The sequence below is a fragment of the Phoca vitulina genome, unplaced genomic scaffold, assembly GCF_004348235.1.
Source record: "Phoca vitulina isolate PV1807 unplaced genomic scaffold, GSC_HSeal_1.0 scaffold92, whole genome shotgun sequence".
In the NCBI taxonomy this organism is placed as follows: Eukaryota; Metazoa; Chordata; class Mammalia; order Carnivora; family Phocidae; genus Phoca; species Phoca vitulina.
The window spans coordinates 3,142,222-3,160,640 of NW_022589795.1; the positions used below are offsets into that span (position 1 = coordinate 3,142,222).

General features: G+C 60.6%; 2 protein-coding genes across 2 annotated transcripts in view; both read right to left on the bottom strand.

Moving 5' to 3' along the window:
* Nucleotides 1-7,334, bottom strand: part of ARHGAP27 (Rho GTPase activating protein 27) — a 29,372-nt gene extending 22,038 nt beyond the window's left edge. The window contains 3 exon segments of the mRNA XM_032396657.1: nucleotides 4,146-4,823; nucleotides 6,137-6,269; nucleotides 7,263-7,334. Coding sequence (XP_032252548.1) covers nucleotides 4,146-4,805 — 660 coding nt within the window. The 5' untranslated portion in view covers nucleotides 4,806-4,823; nucleotides 6,137-6,269; nucleotides 7,263-7,334.
* Nucleotides 7,335-8,794: 1,460 nt separating this feature from the next.
* Nucleotides 8,795-18,419, bottom strand: part of PLEKHM1 (pleckstrin homology and RUN domain containing M1) — a 39,409-nt gene continuing 29,784 nt past the window's right edge. The window contains exons 8-11 of the mRNA XM_032396509.1: nucleotides 17,276-17,469; nucleotides 12,458-12,521; nucleotides 11,743-11,900; nucleotides 8,795-11,010 (exon numbers count right to left, since the gene is read on the bottom strand). Coding sequence (XP_032252400.1) covers nucleotides 10,899-11,010; nucleotides 11,743-11,900; nucleotides 12,458-12,521; nucleotides 17,276-17,469 — 528 coding nt within the window. The 3' untranslated portion in view covers nucleotides 8,795-10,898. The remainder of the gene's footprint in view (nucleotides 11,011-11,742; nucleotides 11,901-12,457; nucleotides 12,522-17,275; nucleotides 17,470-18,419) is intronic.

Consider the following 18,419-nt stretch of genomic DNA (forward strand, 5'->3'; position numbering starts at 1 on the left):
TCCGAGGCCCTGGGGCGGGGCTGGTGACCGCACCCTGAAATCCCCGAGTCAGCAGGCCCCCCTCCCCCACCCCGCTGCAGCCCCAGGGGAGGAGTCTCGGAGGCCCCTCCTCACCGGGCTTCCAGGCTCCCGGGGAGCCCCTCCTTAGAGGGGTTGGGGGCAGAGTGCTCCAGCTCACAAACCCCACCTCCCTCTCTCCCTCCTCCGAAGGTGAGCCGCTGCCCTCTCCTGGGACAGCTTATCCTCCTCCCAGGCCCTCAGTGGCAGGAGGGAAGATGAGGGTTTGGAATTCCTGCGTCCTTCCCTGTGGCCCGTGCCCAGGGCTGGGCACATACGGGACACTTAGAAAGGGAATACTTGGGGCGCCTGGGGGCTCAGTCGTTAAGCAGCTGCCTTCGGCTCAGGTCATGATCCCAGGGTCCTGGAATTGAGCCCCGCAGGAAGCCTGCTTCTCCCTCTCCCTCTCCCCCTGCTTGTGTTCCCTCTCTAGCTGTGTGTCTCTCTGTCAAATAAATAAAATCTTAAAAAAAAAAAAAAAGAAAGAAAGAAAGGGAATACTTGTTTGCCTCCGGCTTGTACTGCCCCTGCTGAGCGGAACGGCCAAGCCTGCAGGCCACCCGGCTGAGACTGAACCTGCTGACCGGCGTGGGGTTGGGGGTCAGGAGGCATGGAAGTGACTTGCACTCAGCCACCTCCTGCCTGGGTGACCTTCAGCCAGCCGCTAAACCCCTCTGCGCCTCTGCACTCTGGCAAAGGGGGGGGGGCATGCCTGCCTTCTGAGCCTTTGGGTGAGAGCCCACAGGACCATTAGCCCCTTTGGGACAGGATCAAGTCATGTGTAACACGCTTTGTGTCCCCAGGGTCCAGCACTCTGACCAGGACACACCCGGTGCTCATTATATGCTAGTTGAGTGGAGGGTGAATGACAAGGCTGTAAAATGCCACACAGTGTGGAGGCTCCTCTCTTCTGGGGGGGGGGGCCTGCCTCTGCCGACGGTCCCACCCCCATACCACCCTCTCCCCTTGGCCATTGGTCCACCCTCCTCGACGACCCTGACCCTCCAACCACACATCCTTGCCCCTTGCCTCAGAGGAAGCGGGTCCCTCCTGCTCAGCCCTGGCGCCCCCTCAGCCTCTCTCCCCGAATCCTGTCTCACCAACCACCTCCTCACCATCCTCAGCCTCCCGCTCTCCTGGCCCCTGACCATTCACTTAGCTTTGGGGAGCCTCCCCTCTCGACCTCCACCTGCCTCTGGCCACACAGTGTCTCTCCCTTCCCTGCCAAGCTTCTGGGTTGTCTACACGCGGCCTGTGTCCTCACCTTCATCCCTCTGACCTCTGCCTTCTGCCTTCAGTAACCCCTTGACCAGCTCCTGATAAGGTGGCTGCTGACCTTGGGGTCACCATTTCCGATAAATGTCTAATGGCCTTTATCTAACTTCTCCTTTCTTCTGGCCACTTCTTGGTGTCCGGACCAGTATTCTCCTGCTTTTCCTCCTTGTTCCCTGACTATTTCTTCCTCTCCACATGCTCTCCACACCCCCATCTCTACCACCACGTGCTGAGGGCCATCTCCTGGGCAGTAGGCCCGGTCTCCGGCTGCTGCCTGGACCTGTCACCGCCGAATAAACAGACCACCGTCTGCCAGGTGTGCAACTGGGAGACTGGGTCTCATCCCGACTTCTCTCCCACCCTCCATTAGCCCCCAGATGCCTTGGCATCAGCTTCCCAAATCTCCTGTCCTCACTGCATGCCCGGGAGACCACGAAGGTCCTCTGCCCTTCTCAAAATCCCAGCCACAGGGGTCTTTTCTGAACCCCACTCCTTGCTGTGCTGAGAGTCTTCCAGCAGCTGCAGAATGAAGTCCACATCCCTGGCGAGAGCCCATGAGGCCCTGCTTGGCCAGGCACCACCCTGTCCACACAGCGCCCCCGCAATGCAGGGTGGGGGCGGGGCTGCAAGGCCCCGAGGGTGCCACATCCCACACCCACACCCATGCCTAGGCGCCACAGCACGCTGGGTGTTGTTCTACCCCAGATGGCCTGTGCCTGGCCTGAGGCATCTGTCCCCTCTTGCCAGGCTCCTGACCCAGATGGCAGCTCTCTAGGGCTGGGGGGGCTGTGCTTCACCAGGTGCTTGGCAGGTGGGTGCTTAGTCGATGAGTGAGTGAGCAACCTCTCCTGCCTCTAAGAAGAAAACAGGTAGGCTCACCTTTCAGGAGATTCCTTCTCTAAATGCGGCCTTGAACAACTAAGAGCAGAACGGGGTTTCCCTCCCAGGAGAGAACCAACTCCCTACCCCTGGAGTGTGTAGGGGATTGGGTGTCGCGGAGACCCACAGCTGACACTGGAATAAAGCGGGGTCACAGGGAGTGCGAGATTATACCCATGACACGGAGGAGACAGGACCAGAGATCCTAAGCCTCTTGTTGAGGTCCCACTGTGAATTAGGGCCAGAAGCAAGACGAGGCTGAGCCTCTCTACCAATACCCAGGTCTCCGTGGCAGACGCCCCAGTCCCTCCGGGCGCAAGCACCACCCCCGCCATCCCCTGTGTCCCCCACCCGCATCACAAAGCTGTAACTGCTCCGAAAGAAGGAGGGACAAGCGGGACCGAGAATCTGGAGAGGCCCCGGAATGTGCCTCCGAGAGCCTGCCTGGGAAACGGACGGACGCCGGGGTGAGGAGCGCTGGCATCCAGCCATCTGTCCCAGAGAAGCTGGCCAACTGGCCTTCAGGGACGCCGGGCCCAAGATCCCCCCACTGCCCCGCCCCCGTTCCCTCTGGGCGGAGTCCGGGTCCCAGTCCTCACCCGCGGGATGCTGTTCCCCGCTATGGCCACAAGGGGGCGGGTTGCTCCTTGCAGAAACCAAAACGAAGGTGGCGCCGACGAGGATACCAAATGGGACCCCAGCCAGCCTTGGTGGAGCGCCTACTACGTGCCAAGCGCTTCCATGCCTCACCTCGTTGAAGGCTCACAACGCTACTCCTTTATACAGGAGGACACTGGGGCTGGGGGAATTAAGTGACGCCTCAGCAGCTGGCAGGTGACCCAGCAGGGCCAAATTCGAGTCTCTCCAGCTTCAAATCCTGAGCTCTTTGCACTGTAACCAGACCGGGTGATGGGAAGACCCAGGAGGTCACAGACTGGGACGGTGTCTCCTTCCGCTGGGCATCCCAGACTCAGTCCTGGCATGTGCCAGGCATCAATGTTTACATCAAGTACAAAGAAAGAAATCAGAGACTCACAAGGTTTGGGGGCTCATCTCTCCACCCTTTCCACCCCTCTTTGGGCCAAAGGACAAATTGAGACCCCGAGAGAGGAAGTGAATTGCCCCTAATTACCCATCTGGTGGCAGATGTCAAAAGGGGGTCTGTGCATCCTCCCTCCACGGCTGCCCCCGCCCCAAGTTCCTAAAATTCAAGATGTCAGGGCCATGCGAAGGATTCTGAGGACGTACAAGTGTTTTTTAAAACGTGCTCTATTTTCAATTTCCCAAATTAACACAACTGGATTCTGAAACGAAAAAAACATCCTCACTGTAACTGGACCTCTTCCTGAAACAAACAAATAAAAAAAAATTTTTTTTTTTTTTATAAAGGGGGAACTGAAATGTTGGGAGAAGCCAAAGAGGGAAGCAGACCCTTGACTTTCACATCCATTATCTCATTTGACCCCCAAGCTTCTACGACAAGGGCTCCCAGGGCTGCCTGCAGGTCCACCACTCCATGTCCCCAAGCCTTTCGGAATGGTGCCGCTGGTAGGTAATGGGGCGCACACACCTGTCCCCAAGGCTTGGGGGCAGCGCACCGTAATCAAGTTCATCTGCATTTCTGCAGGAGAACTAAATGTCATAAATAAAGACCACCAACGGCTTCACACGGGCTCAAGTCAAATTTTGCCACCAACTGAGTTAGGGAAAACATTCGGGCTCCAGGGAGCTTCGGCCTTCCGGAATTGCAGAAAAGCGATTGGAGCCTGCGCCCCTCTGGATTCGCGGGTGAGGAAAAGTGAGGCGCGGCGTGAGGGGGCTCGTCCACAGCCGGCGGACACTGCTGCTCGGCGTCGAGCCAGACGCTAAGCCGAGGGGGGGCGGTCTCCTCGCGCCCCCCCCCGCCCGCCTCCCCGCTCCCCGGCTCCCCGTACCTGCTGCGGGCGCTCCTCCCGCGGCGGGCCGCGCACGTCCTGGATGGCCTCGTAGACGTTCTCGGAGTCGCTGCGCGCCAGGGGTCGCGGGCACACCCAGGAGCCCGCCACGCTGCAGGCCTTGAAGCTGCCCGCGCTCCCGAGGAGGCCGGCAGGGGGCGCGACGGCGGCGCGCGCCAGGTCGTCCAGGGACTGCGCGGGCCGCACGGGCGCCGCGGGCCGCGTGTACAGGCAGGCGGGCAGGCCGGGTGCCAGGCTGCTGGGCTGGGTCGCCGCGCCGCGCCGCGCGGGGCCGCACAGGGAGCTCACGCGGCCGCGGGGCTTGGCGGGCGTGCCGTCGGGGCCCGCGGGCGGCAGCGCGCTCACGAAGCGGTAGTCGTAGGCCAGCGGCTCGGGGGCTGCGGGGCCCGGGCGGAGCGCGGGCGGCGGCGAGGCGGCGGCGGGGTCCCCGAGCGCCGGCAGCTCGCGCACGTACTGCGCGGGCAGGTAGAAGGGGCGGCCGCCGGGCTCGCGCCGGACGTGCCACCAGTGCTCCGTGCTGCGGCGCAGCAGCCGGTAGCGCTCGTTGGGCTGGATGGCAACGCGGCGCCCGTCCTTGCCCGTGTACTCGAAGGGATGCTCCACCAGCACGTACACGTCCCCCTCGACGTCCGCCGCCATCGCGGCCGTGGCGTTTCCCTGTGGGCGACAAGGAGGAGGGGCGCGGAGGTCAGGGCCACCGAGCCGGGAGGGGCGCCGCACGAGGGGGACAAAAGACTTGATTGAGTTCGAGTCCCGGGGCTGCATTCCTCGTGTGCGTTAGGGCCTCAGTTTTCCTATCTCAAAAACGGGGGACTTGGATAAAATAATCTCTAAGGTTCCCAATCTTACCCTCGCTAATGGAATTATGACAACACTTTAATTCTGCGGCATTGGTTATGATTTGAGCCTCGATTCAGTCCCTTGGTGGGGAGATTGTGGGTAATATTAGTCCAACTTTACAGCCAAGGAAGCCTTGCCTCAAAGCGATGCGAGAGATAAGTCGACACCACATTTGCCTAAAAAGTTGACTGGGCCTCAGTTTCCCGGTCTGTGACGTGAGAAAAACAGCCCATTCCCTCCGCCCCCTGCCCCGCCCCGCCCCGACGCCACCAGCCCTCAGGAAATCCGGGCCCCCAGGGCCTCTTCCCGTCTCCAGGCTTCTGCGCCCCGGGCCCGCCGGGTCAGAGTTGAGGCGCGGGGCTCTAGGTGCCTCCCCGGCGCCGCTCTACCCCGGGAGTGTCCCTGCTTCCCTAGTCCAAGGGCCTTGGCATAAGGGACCGGGACTGCCAAGGCCGGGGAACCGGTTCTCTCGGTTTCTCTTTCCTTCCCCGGCGGCTTTGCCTCGGACGTGAACCCGGAGCCTGGCCCGCCCAGACCGGCCCGCGCCGCCCCCGGTTCTCCCGCTCCCACCTCCACCTCCCGACTGAGGCTCTGCCCTCGCGGCCTGCCCACCTGCCCTGTGATCTCCGCGTCGCCCCCCCCCGGGAGCGGCCCCTAGAGAATGCACTTTGTGAGTGACTACCCATGCGGTGTCCTCCCCCACGCTCTCCGGGAGTGATCGTCCCAACCCACCCCTCGGCATGCCAGCTTAGCCTGGCTCTTGGTGTGGCGGGGTTGGGGGTCGGAGGCTAACTCTAAGTCCGTCTGTGTCTCCCCACCAAAGAGATGAATCGGAGGCTCCTTCCCTAAGGGGCTGGTCCCTCCAAGCCTTTGCACCGACCCCATCTCCTGCCCAGTAAAGGTGTCCCGGGAGCAGCAGCTGGGGGTTCGGTTGCTTGCTGAGGCTGAGGAACCCAGGGAAGAGGGTCTGGCTGGGGGCTCACAGCGCTCCTTCACTACTTTCTTAAGCTTTCCTCGACGGGGAAAGGGGTGCACACTGGGCCCTGGAGGTGTAGTCAGTGAGCTGCCCGGAGCTAAGCCGACGGACCCCCTTCTCGTCACCTTCGCCCGCACCCCCGCCGCTCACTCACGTTGGCAGGGCAGGTCTCTGCGGGCCCATGGGCTGGACGGGCGGAGCCAGCGGATGGATGCAGGTTAGGCCCCGGCCATCTCCTTGGGCGGGGCTTGCAAGGGCTAGGCCGGGGAGACCTCGGGGCGCAGGAGCTGGCAAGGGGAGCAAAGAGGGAGAGGGATGCTCAGGAGGGCTGCCCCCAATCCCCATCGCGGCTGTATCCGGGAGGGGCGAGGAGGAGCTTGAACGAGTGTGTCTGGGCCGGTGGGGACGTTGGGTGGCAGTGGGGCCCAGGGCAAGAGGGGGCGGGAGCTGGAAGGGCTGCGACTGAAGGGGTGCTGCCGGGCGGCGAGCAGAGCCCAAGGTGGGTAGGGTCCCACCCCTGCGGTCCCTCACCTCCGCCCCCCTCTCCCCCGCCGCGGGATTTGTTGTCCTCCAGCCTCTGCGTCCCGCGGGCGCGCTGCCCTGGGACTGCTCGACCCCGGTTCGTTGTGTCGTCCGGGCGTTCCCACACCAAGCGAAGCCATTTGCACCCCGAATCACCGACTACCGGCCCTTTCCAGCCGGAGTGCAGGCACTACTCGCTTCGGACCCACCTCCGCCCGCCCCAGGCCCTTCCCGGGCGCAGCTTGGCGGGGCCTGGAAAAACTCGGAGCGGAGTTCCCACAGCAGGGATGCCCACTCGAGCGCAGGGTCTCGGGCTGGGTGGGGAGGGGACCCGGGACTCGGCTCCTTCCCCATCTCGGGGGGAGCGAAGAGGGGCGGAGGGATAAGGGGAGCGGGGAGGATTCCAGGAACTCGGGGGCTGACTCGTCTCCAGGAGGTGCTTTGGAACCACTGCCCCGGGCGACGCGAGCCACAGCGGCGTGAACGCCTGGGTCGGAGCCGGGGGCCTGGACATGGGCCCCTCCTGTCCCCGGAGGGAGGGCAGCCCTTCGCATCTCCGCTGCTCGCGGGGGATCCGACCCGCGCGGCCCTGCTCCCGGGTCCGCGCAGCTCCCGCCCCAGCGCCGGGTGAAGGGGAGCAGGCGCGCGGCGCTCCCGGGTGAGAGGACCCGCCACCTGCGGCACGGTACCCCCCCTCCCGCCCTCGGCTCAGCACCCCCCGCCCGGCCCAGCCTCGGCACCTCGGGGTGTCCGCTCACTGGCTTCGCCTCCACTTGTCCCGGCAGGCGCGCGTGGTTTCGGCGTCCGGCGCTCCCTCCTCCACCGCCCAGCTCCCGCGCAGCCCGGTTTCCTGTTCAACAATACAGCGAGGGAGGCACCAGCGGAGAGCGCCCGGCAGAACTTCCTCCCGGGCTGAGGCAGGGCTGCGGCTGCTAGAGACAATCCCCGGTGTCCTGGCTTCCTGTCCCCTCTGGGCCGGGCCAGCGCCCTGGGAGCACAGACGCCGCCCTCCCCCTGCACCTCCTGGGATCCTGGGCCACACCTGGCTGTCTTCTGGGAGGTGGAAGCAGCAGGGCCTGGATGATGGCATGGCGGGTAGGGGGGTAGTCTCCTCGACTACTTCTGGCCAGATTTCCCTCCCACTGTTTGATTCCATCCCTCTGCCCCCAGATCCTCCTCTGGAAGAGGGCCACCCTCCAGGCTGTCCACAGGGTAAGCCCAGAGCAGCCTGCTGGAACTGGACTCTTAGCACTTCAGTTTTCTCTGCTGTAAACTGGGGACAGTGACGCCTACTTCACAGGATAGTTGGCAAGAATGAATGAGAATGAGCTGCACTAAGCACGGTTAGTATTATCACATTATTGTAAGAACACACATTCGTTATTAAATTTTTATTGTAAGATGAGCTGTCCTCCTCTTTGGTCTTGGGTTGAGGTCTCCAAACCCCCCATTCTCCTTTAGGCAGGAGGGGGAAAGGGAGAAAGGAATGTAGTCAGAGGCATCTTGCTGAGGATGGAGGCACTGAGAAGAAAGGCAGGGAGGCACCCAGGTCTCGTGGCCCTGAACTCCCTGTCCCCAGGCCTCAAACCCAGTTCCTTTGGTCTTCTCAGAGCCCACCCCCTTCTGACCCTGGAGGGACTTGAGGCCCTTGAGGGACGCTGGGGCTCAGGCGACGCTCCCCCATGGGCTGAATGGCGTCTTCAAGGACAAGGAACTGCAAAGCTGAATGTTTCAATTCCATTTTCCTGCGGCCCACTTTCCCTGGAACTAGTCTGTTTTCTTCTGTCCTTACCACGGGCATTGGTGGGCTCCTCCTGGAACTTCAGGGGAAGGTAGCAGCCAAGTAAATGCCACGTGGAGCCCTGAAACCATGAGCCCTGATTCCGGCCCCGAGCCCCCTCTCTTGCTTTGGAAAACCCAGCGGAAAAACAGTCCCGACATCTCTCATGTTCCGGTGTTAGGGGTCTGTGCTTCGACAGGCACAGGGAAGAAGCCACTGTGGTGGGATGTCAGGCATTAGCTTCAGTTGTTACATATGAGTGTATGTGAGGAAACCTCCACCAAGGCCCTGAAATGCTATCCCTCCAAACCCCCTTCGTCTGGCTCCTAGTGGGGAGAGGACAGACCGAACACTGTCACCTCTCCTCCCCTGCATGCCCAGGCCCGGTGCAAACTCCCCCCCCCCCCCCCCCCCCCCGCCACCGGGCAGGATGGCTGGTGGCCTCCCCCAACCAGCGGCAGCATCAGGATTCAGAAGCGAGACCAGAGGTGAGAAAAATCAGGTCTTTACTGCAAAATCATTCAAAAATCACACAGCAGCAGTTCCTTCCACACACCGCAAAGCGCTACTCAGGGTCAGCGCCCCTCACTAGAAACAGTTTATTGCATAAAATGGCATTTTAAAAATAGTGTGGGCACCACTGAGTTTCACATCAGCTTTCCATTGAAGGTGAGAGGGTAAAAGTCAACTCATCCGGAAGCATTAGCAGCTTTCTGGTACTGGGCAGAGGGTCGGTTCTAATGCTACGACTAGTGCCTGGGAGGCGGCCGTGGGCTGGACAGGCCCTACCCAGCCTACACCAGGCCTCCGGGGCCGGCCGCGGGGGCAGCACTGCCCATCCCAGGCCAGCCCCTGCCCGCGTGGGGATCGGGGCCCGCGTGGGGATCGGGGCCCCCGCGGCTGTGCTCGGGCTGGGTTTGTGGGGGAGCATTAACGCTGGCTGTGGGGGTGCAGGACGGGGATAAGGATCCACTTTCCCATTTAGGAGGCTTTGGTGTGCTGGGCATAGGTATGCAACCATCTTCTGTGACGGGGACAGAGAAGCTGTGTGGCAGCCCTCCCCTCCCCCACCCCTGCCCACCACCTCCTCTGTTCTATTGCACAATTTATCCAGCTCCACAGGGCTGGGCAGGTGACTCAGCAGCCGAATCACCCCAAGGGAGAGGTGGGAGTAGATTCATCTCTTGACAGTGACAGGCAATCTCCACCTGAGGCCCCCAATCCAAGCTGAGAGCAGATAGGATGGCCAGAGGACCCAGGGTGGGGGATGGGGGGCTGTGGGTCCAGGAGAGATGGGGGAAGGCAGCAGAGAAATCACCCCCGAACCACAGGGTCTAAATGTCACTTTGAAAACAATTCCAGGCTCCCACTCTACCCCAAGACCTCTTGAAAAGGCAATCATGCTCCAGTGACATTTTCTAGTCTCCAGCAGCGCCCCTCCTGGGCCAGTCCAGCAAAGCTTTGGGAATTCATGGCTTTGTAAACTGAGGCTAAGCATCCTTCCACAAGGTGGCTGCTCCCGTGTGTCCCCGTACATCTCCGCAGCAGGCCTGGCCCTCTTCGTGGAAGGCCGGGGGTCGCCACTCCACGGTGTGGGGCCTGGCAGTCACGATGCCCAAGGCTGGCCCCTGGCCCCGGCTCACTGCCTTCTCTGGGCTCAGGCAGGCAGTGGGGTAGGGGGGGTGTCCCCCTGAGAGCGTGTCTCCAGCAGCCCCCGGCCCATCCAGCTGCATGGCTGCCGTAGGTGTGGAGGGCAAGGGGCTGAGGGGTAGGGAAGAGGACAGCCCTGGCCTGGACCAAGGAAGGTGCAAAGTGCTGACAGTGCTGGTTCCGAGTTACTCCCTTCTCCCGTGGGGACTGAGATCCCAGGCTGTAGGGAAGCCAGGGGGCTCTGACCCGGAGAGAGGTGAGGAGGACAGGGCAGGGCGGAGAGAGGAGAGGGAGAGGAAGAGGGCGGTCATCAGGACCGGTCCCACCAGCCCCCGGGGCAGTTTGGCACGTCGTACTTGAGCTGTGGGCAGCAAGGGCCCGGCGCGGGTGACGGAAAGGCACCCGGTCCAGCCGACAGGCTCTGGCCCAGCGGTGGCCTGCCCACCCGCCACCCGCCAGCCTGCAGGCCAAATGTTCCCACACATTCGCTCCGCGCGAGAGTGCCTGGATTTCTTGGGTGAATTGTGTAGGGTCAAGAATAAAAAAATATTTTCTGTTGAAATACGAAGGGAAAAAAAACCTGCCTTAAAAAACTAGACCTTTTAATCGGGAATGTGGAATTGAGAATGCGCTCAAGTCTTGTGTCCACAGTGTTCGAACAGCCCTGATGGAGGGGCTGCGTCTGTGAGGCGAGCTGGGCCTGATTAGTGCAAAGCTGCCCTGCCCGCTTCCCCTGGGCCGAGGCGGCATCAGATGGTGTCCCCACCTCTTGGAGCAGACGGGGTGCGGGGGAGAGGGACTGGGGGACATCATCGAGGGCCTCATCTGGTGGGCTCGCGCGCTGGTCCCATCTGAGTCTTCCTGACACCTCGAGAGGATCCAGGCTGAAGCCGAACCCAGCTGGGACGGCCGAGCTGAGCGGGCTGCCACCGCCCGACGGCTTGGGTGGGGACGGCGCGCTGGCTTAGCTGAGCGTGCTCTGCTCCTGGTGCCTGCGCCGCCGGGCGCAGCGGGGGCAGCCCTTCTTCACCACGGCCTGGCAGCTCTGGTGGAAGACTGTCTTGCACTCGCCACACCTGGAGGAGGGCAGCCAGCGTCTGACCAGAGCCCTGGGGGGTGGGGGGGCCCGAGGTCCGCCCCCGCCCGCCCCCACCCCAGCGCGCCCTGCCTCCCCACTGCCAGACGCCACAGGCGCTGACGCTCGCTTCTAATCCACTTTTCCCACATGCTGCTGGAGACTCACGGGATGATTCCTTGCCTATGTTGAAAACACTCTGCCGTTTAAAAAACGGAGCCCAGGGGCTGAATCTAGGCCATGAGACGCCTCCTGAAAATGAATGAATGCTCCTGCCTGGGCTGGAATGGAGGTTTGGTGGATGAATTTTTCCACTGAGAGGCTTCTGATAAGGCGTGCTAACCGGCTAAGAAGCATCATCACTGCCGGGGCGAGCCAGGCAGGTGCCAGCCCCTGGGGGCCCACTTCGTGCCTGGCCTGTGCCAACACTCTAGGGCGGCCGCTCCTTCGGTCCCTCCTCAACCCGTCTGTATATGACAGAACCGAGGCCCCCGCTCAAAGACGCGGCAAGCTACCTCTTCTCTAGGGAGACAGACAGCTCCCTTGGTCTGGGGAAGGGTCCTCGGAGGGCTCTCTTGTCCCCTGAGCAGGCCCAGAGCCGCCGTGACTGCCCAGGGCATCGGCTGCTGTAGACGAGCTCGCCAGCCCGCGGCACCAGCACACACACGGCGTCCTCCGTGCGCCTGCCCCCCCGGAACGCCGGGGCCAGCCGTGGGGAGGGCATCCCGCATACCTGACCGTGCTGTCAAACTCGAAGGGGAAGATGATGTCGTGGTGGTGGCAGATCTGGCAGATGAAGCCGCGCTGGGTGCACAGGTCGCAGTGGTAGACGTGCTGGGAGGCGAATCCGATGAGGGCATTGAGGAACCCAGCGTATACCCCGTCTGCGATCTGTGGAGGGCAAGGGCGGGGGCCGCCAGGCCTTTCAGGCAGCTGCGCTGAGGCCGAGGCCGTCGGGACAGTGCGGCCTGCTGCTGTTCCTGGCACTCTGCCTGAACAAGGTCCTACCCCCGAAGAAGGCTCTCCCCGCTTGGGCAAGAAAAGCTCCCCGGACCAGGCCGAAGGATGCAGGTGTCCAGCTCCCCCGCATGCAGAGGTCACTGGGGCTAACCGGCTTGCCAGACGAGACCCAAATCCACAGTGCCCTCCCGCCAGGAAAGGAATGTCCCCAGCTCTCACCCCTGGGGCCTCCCCACCCCCCCGCCCTCCTGCTGGGGACGAGTCCAGCCGCAGGGAAGGGGCTGAGGAGCTCCTGTGCCCCGGACTTGGCTCCCCTGCCCGCTCACCGCAGGGGCTGGTGCTCGGTCACTGCCCGGGAAGCACAGGACAGCGAGACACGCTGAGGGCCTGAAAAGCTGCAGCCCCCCCCTCCCGCATCCCCCTCTCTGATTTCTCCAGGAATGAGGTCCCTCTGAGAGAGGTCTGGAGGTCGGGGAGGGCACTCTCACCTGCTGGAGGTCGGCAACACTGTACTTGTGGGGAGACTCCAAGAGGTAATTCCTGTGGTTGAGCCTTCAAGCAAAACATAAGAGGCTCCTTATAAGGCTTTCCATGATCCGGGCAAACCTGTGTTTGTTTTCATTCCTTCAGCTGCTAACCGGGTATGAACGCCTGGCCGGGGCGGTCCCTAAAGAGCACGGTCGGCCGCCTGGGTTGGGGACCTGGTCTTCCAGGTGACCTGGGGCAAATTACTCAGCCTCTCTGCACCTCAAGCTTCCTCACCTGAGAAATGGAGCTGTTTTGAGGATTAAATAATTTATTCAAAGCATTCGGCACAGTGCTCAGCACACAGTAAACAATGAGTGATTGTCAGTTACAGTGGACAACACTGTACTGTACACCTGAAATTTGCTGAGGGAGTAGATCTTAAATGCTCTCACCAAAAATCTGTATGTAAGTAGTGAGGGATGGATGTGTGAATGAGCCAGATGGGAGGGACCCTTTCACAGTGTATATACATGCATCAAATCATCATGATGTCCACTTTAAACACCTCACAATTTTGTCAGTTATACGTCAATAAAGCTGAAAAAATTGCAAACAAATTTAAAGGTATACAAAATAAAATGTCTATAAAAAAAATAACAGCGAGGAGGGGGATGACCAAAGCTAACATTTGTACGGAGAACTGGGCTCAGAGCTTTATCCATTAACTCATTCCATGGTCCCGTGAGCTCGGTACTCTTACAAGCCCCACTTTGAGAAGAAGAGGGAATAGAGGCCCAGAGAGGTTAAATAACTTGCCTGCGGTCACACAGCTAGTGAGTGGCAGAGCTGGAGTTTGAACGCAGGGGTGTGGCTCCGGAGCCCTTACCCTTACCCACCCAGTAACACCCGGAGGTGTTAGCTGTTGTCATTCCTGCCACCATTACATACCAGGGACAGCGCTTGGGGACAGAAATGCATGGGAAGTGGCCTCTGCCCTCCTGTCACCCCTGGGCTAGCTGAGGGACAGTCAAGCATCCAGTGTCGGTGCTACGTGAGAGGCATGGAGATGTGGCCCAAGTACGCCAGATCCTGTTTCAGAGGGTGGGGGGCACGGGGGAGATGGGGCCCGAGGGCGGCTCTCCTTTCCAGCTCGGCAAGGGCAGCGATCCGAGGGGTTCCATCCTGAGGGAAGGAGAGTAAACACCCTGTGACAACACCTGCCTGGCCTTGCTGTGTATGCCTATGTGGGTACTGGGGTTGGGGAAAATGCCTAAGGAGGCCCCGGGGCATCTGGAATGGGCCTCCGTCATGGTCTGGGGGAACCCAACCCGGGGCAGAGAGGACCAGCCGCACCAAGCCGCCCGGCAGGCCACGCTGTGCGACGAGGGCTGAGGACACTGCCGACCGGCTGCTCGGTTCACCACGCTGGCTTCCCCAGTAAACTTCCAGCTTTCTGGGAACGGGAAGCCGCCATTTATCACCAGGAAAACACGGGGGGCGGGGGGCGCACAGGCAGGAAGGGTGGGGCTGATCTGGATGGAGAGTCATCTCTGTCATCTGCCCTCTGCCCACGGTCATGGAAGCCCTGGGGAGCGGCCAGGCCCAGGACCCTCCCTGTGAGCCACTGTCCCTTGGGCCTGTCAGACGCTCAGTAAGGCCTTGCAGGTGCTTTCTCCACAGGACTCAGTCCAAGCTGGAGGGGACAGAGATGGGCCCCGGGGCGAGATGCCACTTCTTCTCATCCTGCCGTCAGGGGAGAAATCCACACCCCAGGGCTCCAGGACTCTGTTCTCCACCCTGCAATCAGGAGACCCCTCTCTGTCCTCTTCGGTGTGAGGCTGACTGCCAGGGGGGAAGGGGCCCGAGAGATCTGTAGGGCACTCTGGAAGAGAGTGGAAGACAGGGGAGGTTGCCCCTTCACTCCTGCAGCCAGTGATGGGGTGGGAAAGGGTGCTGGCAGGGCCGGCAGATCTGCATTCCAGGCCCAGGCTGTGTGACTCCTCTGAACTCAGCTGCCTCCTCTGGCCACCCCTCCAGGGCGTTCCTAGAATGGCTCCTTCCCAAGGGCCGAGAGGGTGCTCTGGGGCTTCTCTGGCCCCTGGAGACATGTCCTGGCCTGTCCGAGGATCCCCTTTCTCTCAGAGGGCTCAGCCAGAGGGCTGCCACTAGAAAGGGGAACTCCTCCCTGACGTCACCACTCACACTCAAGGCCTGCCCTTCCTTCCCAACCATTTTGGTCCTCAGCCTCCACTCTGGCCAACTCAGCCCAGGCCTCCTCACTTCCCTGGGCTAATTACTACACCAGCCCCCGTGCCCCTCTGCTGCCAAACTGGGCTTTTCATTTTCTTACTTGCTTACTTTTTTTAAAAAAATATTTTATGTTTAAGTAATCTCTACACCCAATGTGGGACTTGAACTCACAACCCCGAGATCAAGAGTTGTATGCTCTACCGACTGAGCCAGGAGGGCACCCCCTAAACTGGCCTTTTTTAAACCCTGGAGAACGTTGACAGTCCCGTGCTCAAAACCCTTCAAAGGGCTCCTCATTGTTGGCAGGATAAATCCAAACACCTTTAGTGTGGTACCTAGGACCTTCGAGGTCTGGCGCCCGCACCCACGATCCAATTGCACTGGACCCCTCAAGGGTCCTGATAAGCCAAACTCCCATCCCCTTCCACATCACCGGTCCCCTTGAGCCAGGAAAACTGGGCCCTCCCTTCCCCTTTCTTCTCCTGGTTCTTCTGCAAAATCCCAGTTCACTATGTACATGGGTAAGGACAGAGTTCTGGAAGCATGCTCTAACAGTACTGATGGTGGTGGGATTGCAGGAGGGGTGATCGGAACTTCCTGCCTGATTCTTTAACGCTGTTTGAATATTGACTATCTTTGTAAAGAAGAAACACATTTCTTTTTTAAAGAAAAGAGAAGAAGAAAAGAAAACCCTGCAAACCCTTAGCTCAGACGCCATCTCCTCTGGGAGCTTTCTTGGCCCTCCAGCCCTGATGAGGCTGGGTCAGATGCTTTCCCTCATGGCACGAGTCATGCTGACCCAGGGCCATCTGTCTACCTGTCTGTGTCCTTCCCCAGACTCTGAGCCCCTCATGGGGCCCTCAGCACAACTCTGGAAGGCCGCATGAGCACAGGGATTACTGGCCCATTTTATAGACAAGAAAGCTGAGGCTCAGATAAGTGAACCAACCTCTCTGAGTCACACAGCAAATCTGAGGTCGGGCAGAGGCTGCTCCTTATCTCTTTCACTTGCCCCATGCTAATTCCAAAATGGGACCTCCACTGGCCTAGCCTTGCTCTCTCGAAGGTGGTAGGCTGCACAGTAGGTATGCAGTGCTGCTACCCAAGGATGGGAACCGCAGGGTCAGGGAGAATGAGGCAGGGCTGCCCCGCAGGTCAGCCCAGACAGGTCAGTAAAGCCGAAGACCAAACAATCTGAGCAGGGTGGGGCCAGGGAAGCGAGGCCAGCACCCAGGACCCCCCCTGCAGGTACCTGGTCTGCTCAGGTGTGCAGAAGATCCCCTTGACTGGAGGGTGATGACAGTGAGATCTCACCACCCTGGTCAGGGGGGGCCGGAGGGCAGACTCTCTGGAGCCCTGTGTCCTAGAATCTCCGAAAGGAGGGCAATGAGGGAAGACCCAGGCACCCAGCTGATGATCACGACAGGCAGGGCCTCCCCGGGAAGCAGCCTGAGAGGGTCCCTCATGGTGGCCACCAGAGGGCTTTCTGTCCTTTCAGGCCCTGTGCAGACCAGGGCCCAGCTGGCCGCTCTGGGAGCCTATGAGGAGCCAGCTTCTCCCCTATGCCTCAGAGAGAGCTTCCTGCAGCAGCCCCCTCCCTGAGAGTCCTGGGGGGCCTGTACTAGGCACTGCCTGGGCCCCACACAGCCATGCAGGAACGACCCCCGGAGAACATGAGCCAGAAGCCTAGAGCTACAGCCCATCAGAGGGCTGGTCTCTGTGCCAGGCCTGTGTGGAGAAGTGGCTGGGAGCAGGGGCGAAAGTGGAGGGGCTGCTGAGCTGCCCCAAGTCCCCAGACACCCAGCCACAAAGCCCCACTGGACAGTAGGCACCAGCTCCCCTACCTGGGGTCTGCCCTCCTGAGGGCCTGAGGAGAGCCCAACCCCGAGACCGTGGCCTGGGCGAGGAGGCATTTACGACGGGCCCAGAAGGACCCTAAGTCCATGCTGCAGCACAACATCGCCTCCCAACCCTGAGCAGGCCCCCAGGCTCTGGGGGCCGAGAAGCTTCTCCAAGGGCATCCTGAGGGTCCCACCCTAATCTTGCCCTCTTCTGAGGATTTTGGGAGGGATGCTGTGCTGGACAGCAGCAAAGCAGCCATGCAGGGAGGACTGGGTAGGGAGGGGCCAGGGCAACACGGCCTTCCCCCACTCCCCCCCACCCGCCCCCGAGTTCTCTCTGTTCTTTCCATGTATGGGGACTTCGTTCATGGCCTGTGCACACTCTTCCTTCTGTCTGGATCACTCTCTCCTGAATCTCTTCTCCTTTCTAAACTCCTACTCATTCTTCGGGTCTCACCTTATTTGTCCGTTCCTTCAGGAAGTCTTCCCTGCTCTGCCCTCCTCCAGTCCTCTTAACCGGCCTACTTCTGTGGCCCACAAACCTGGGCACTTAGAATGTTCTCAGTAAATATTTGTTGAATGAATGAATACATGAACAAATAAAAGCCACTCTCAAAGCATGTGGTCATTTCCCAAACCCAGTGGGAAGGTGATTTGTGCCCAGCCCTGGCATTTCTCCCAAGAGGGCATCTGGTGCGTGTGCCGGCTGTATGTGCTGATGTGTCGGTGTGCGTCCAGGATGCTCACCTCTTGCTCAGCTCCTTCAGGGCCCCACTTCGGCACAGGCCCAGGTAATCCCCCAGAAGCTTCAGCTGTTCCCGGCATCTCCGGATGAGGTGCATCTGCTCCACGTGCTCGTACAGCGAGGCGTTCACCAGCTGCAGGTTGATGAGGGGCTGCGCCCGGATCCGTGTCAGGAACTTCAGGGCCTGCCGGCAGATCTGGAGCACCACCAGATAGCGGGGTCGGGACAGAGATGACCATTTGGTGAGCGCCTCGGGACAGGCACGGTCTTACCTACTCACTCCCCGGCCACCCCCGTCCAAGGGTACCATCTTTATCTTATAGATGAGGGAACTGAGGCTCAGGGGTGAGGTGATCTGGCCTAGGTCCATAGCTCATAAAAGTCAAGATCTGAACCCAGGTAACCTAATGCCCAAACCCACTCCCCCTCCATGGCATCAGCTGTGGCCCCTCTCCCCCTGGGCCCACAGACCTTTCCCACTCTTTCCTGTCCTCCCAGCCCCCATTTTCCTGCCTAACGGAAACAGGCATTGGCCCGGGGCCGACTCAGGAACCAGGTGACTGTCTGAGTCAGGCTCCAGCCACAGGAAGCCACAGATCAGACACGGCTTAACGAGGTTTCCCGAGCCCCCCAGCTCTTGCCAGCAGCACCAACCAGGGCTCCCCCAAGTCCCTGTGTGGAGGTGAGCGATCAACCCCAGTCTCTCCCACCTCAGAGGGGGCTGCAGGTTCCTCCCTCAGCCCTGACCCTCATGCCAAAGCCTGACCCTCATGCCAAAGCTTACTGAGCACCTACTATGTGCCAGACAGTGGGCTGAGGATCTCAGCCACATCCTTTCCTAATGCTTATGACAAGCCAATGGGGAAGGGCCAACATCCCCATTTTATAGATGAAGAAACTGAGGCTCACAGTTGCTAAAGTGGCTTATTTCATCTACCTGCAGAAAGCGGAGCCCAGGTCTAAACTGAAGTGTGGTCTCTGCACACTTGGCTGCCTCACTAACTAATGAGAAGCCTTCCCCCCCCCCCTTCAGTCTCCTCCTCGCTGTGACAAGGATGGAGGAGCTGAGACGTTCTTCACCATCAGCTACGGTGCAGTGGTTAGGAGTCGGGCTTCCAAGTCAGAATTGAATTTGAATCTTGGCTC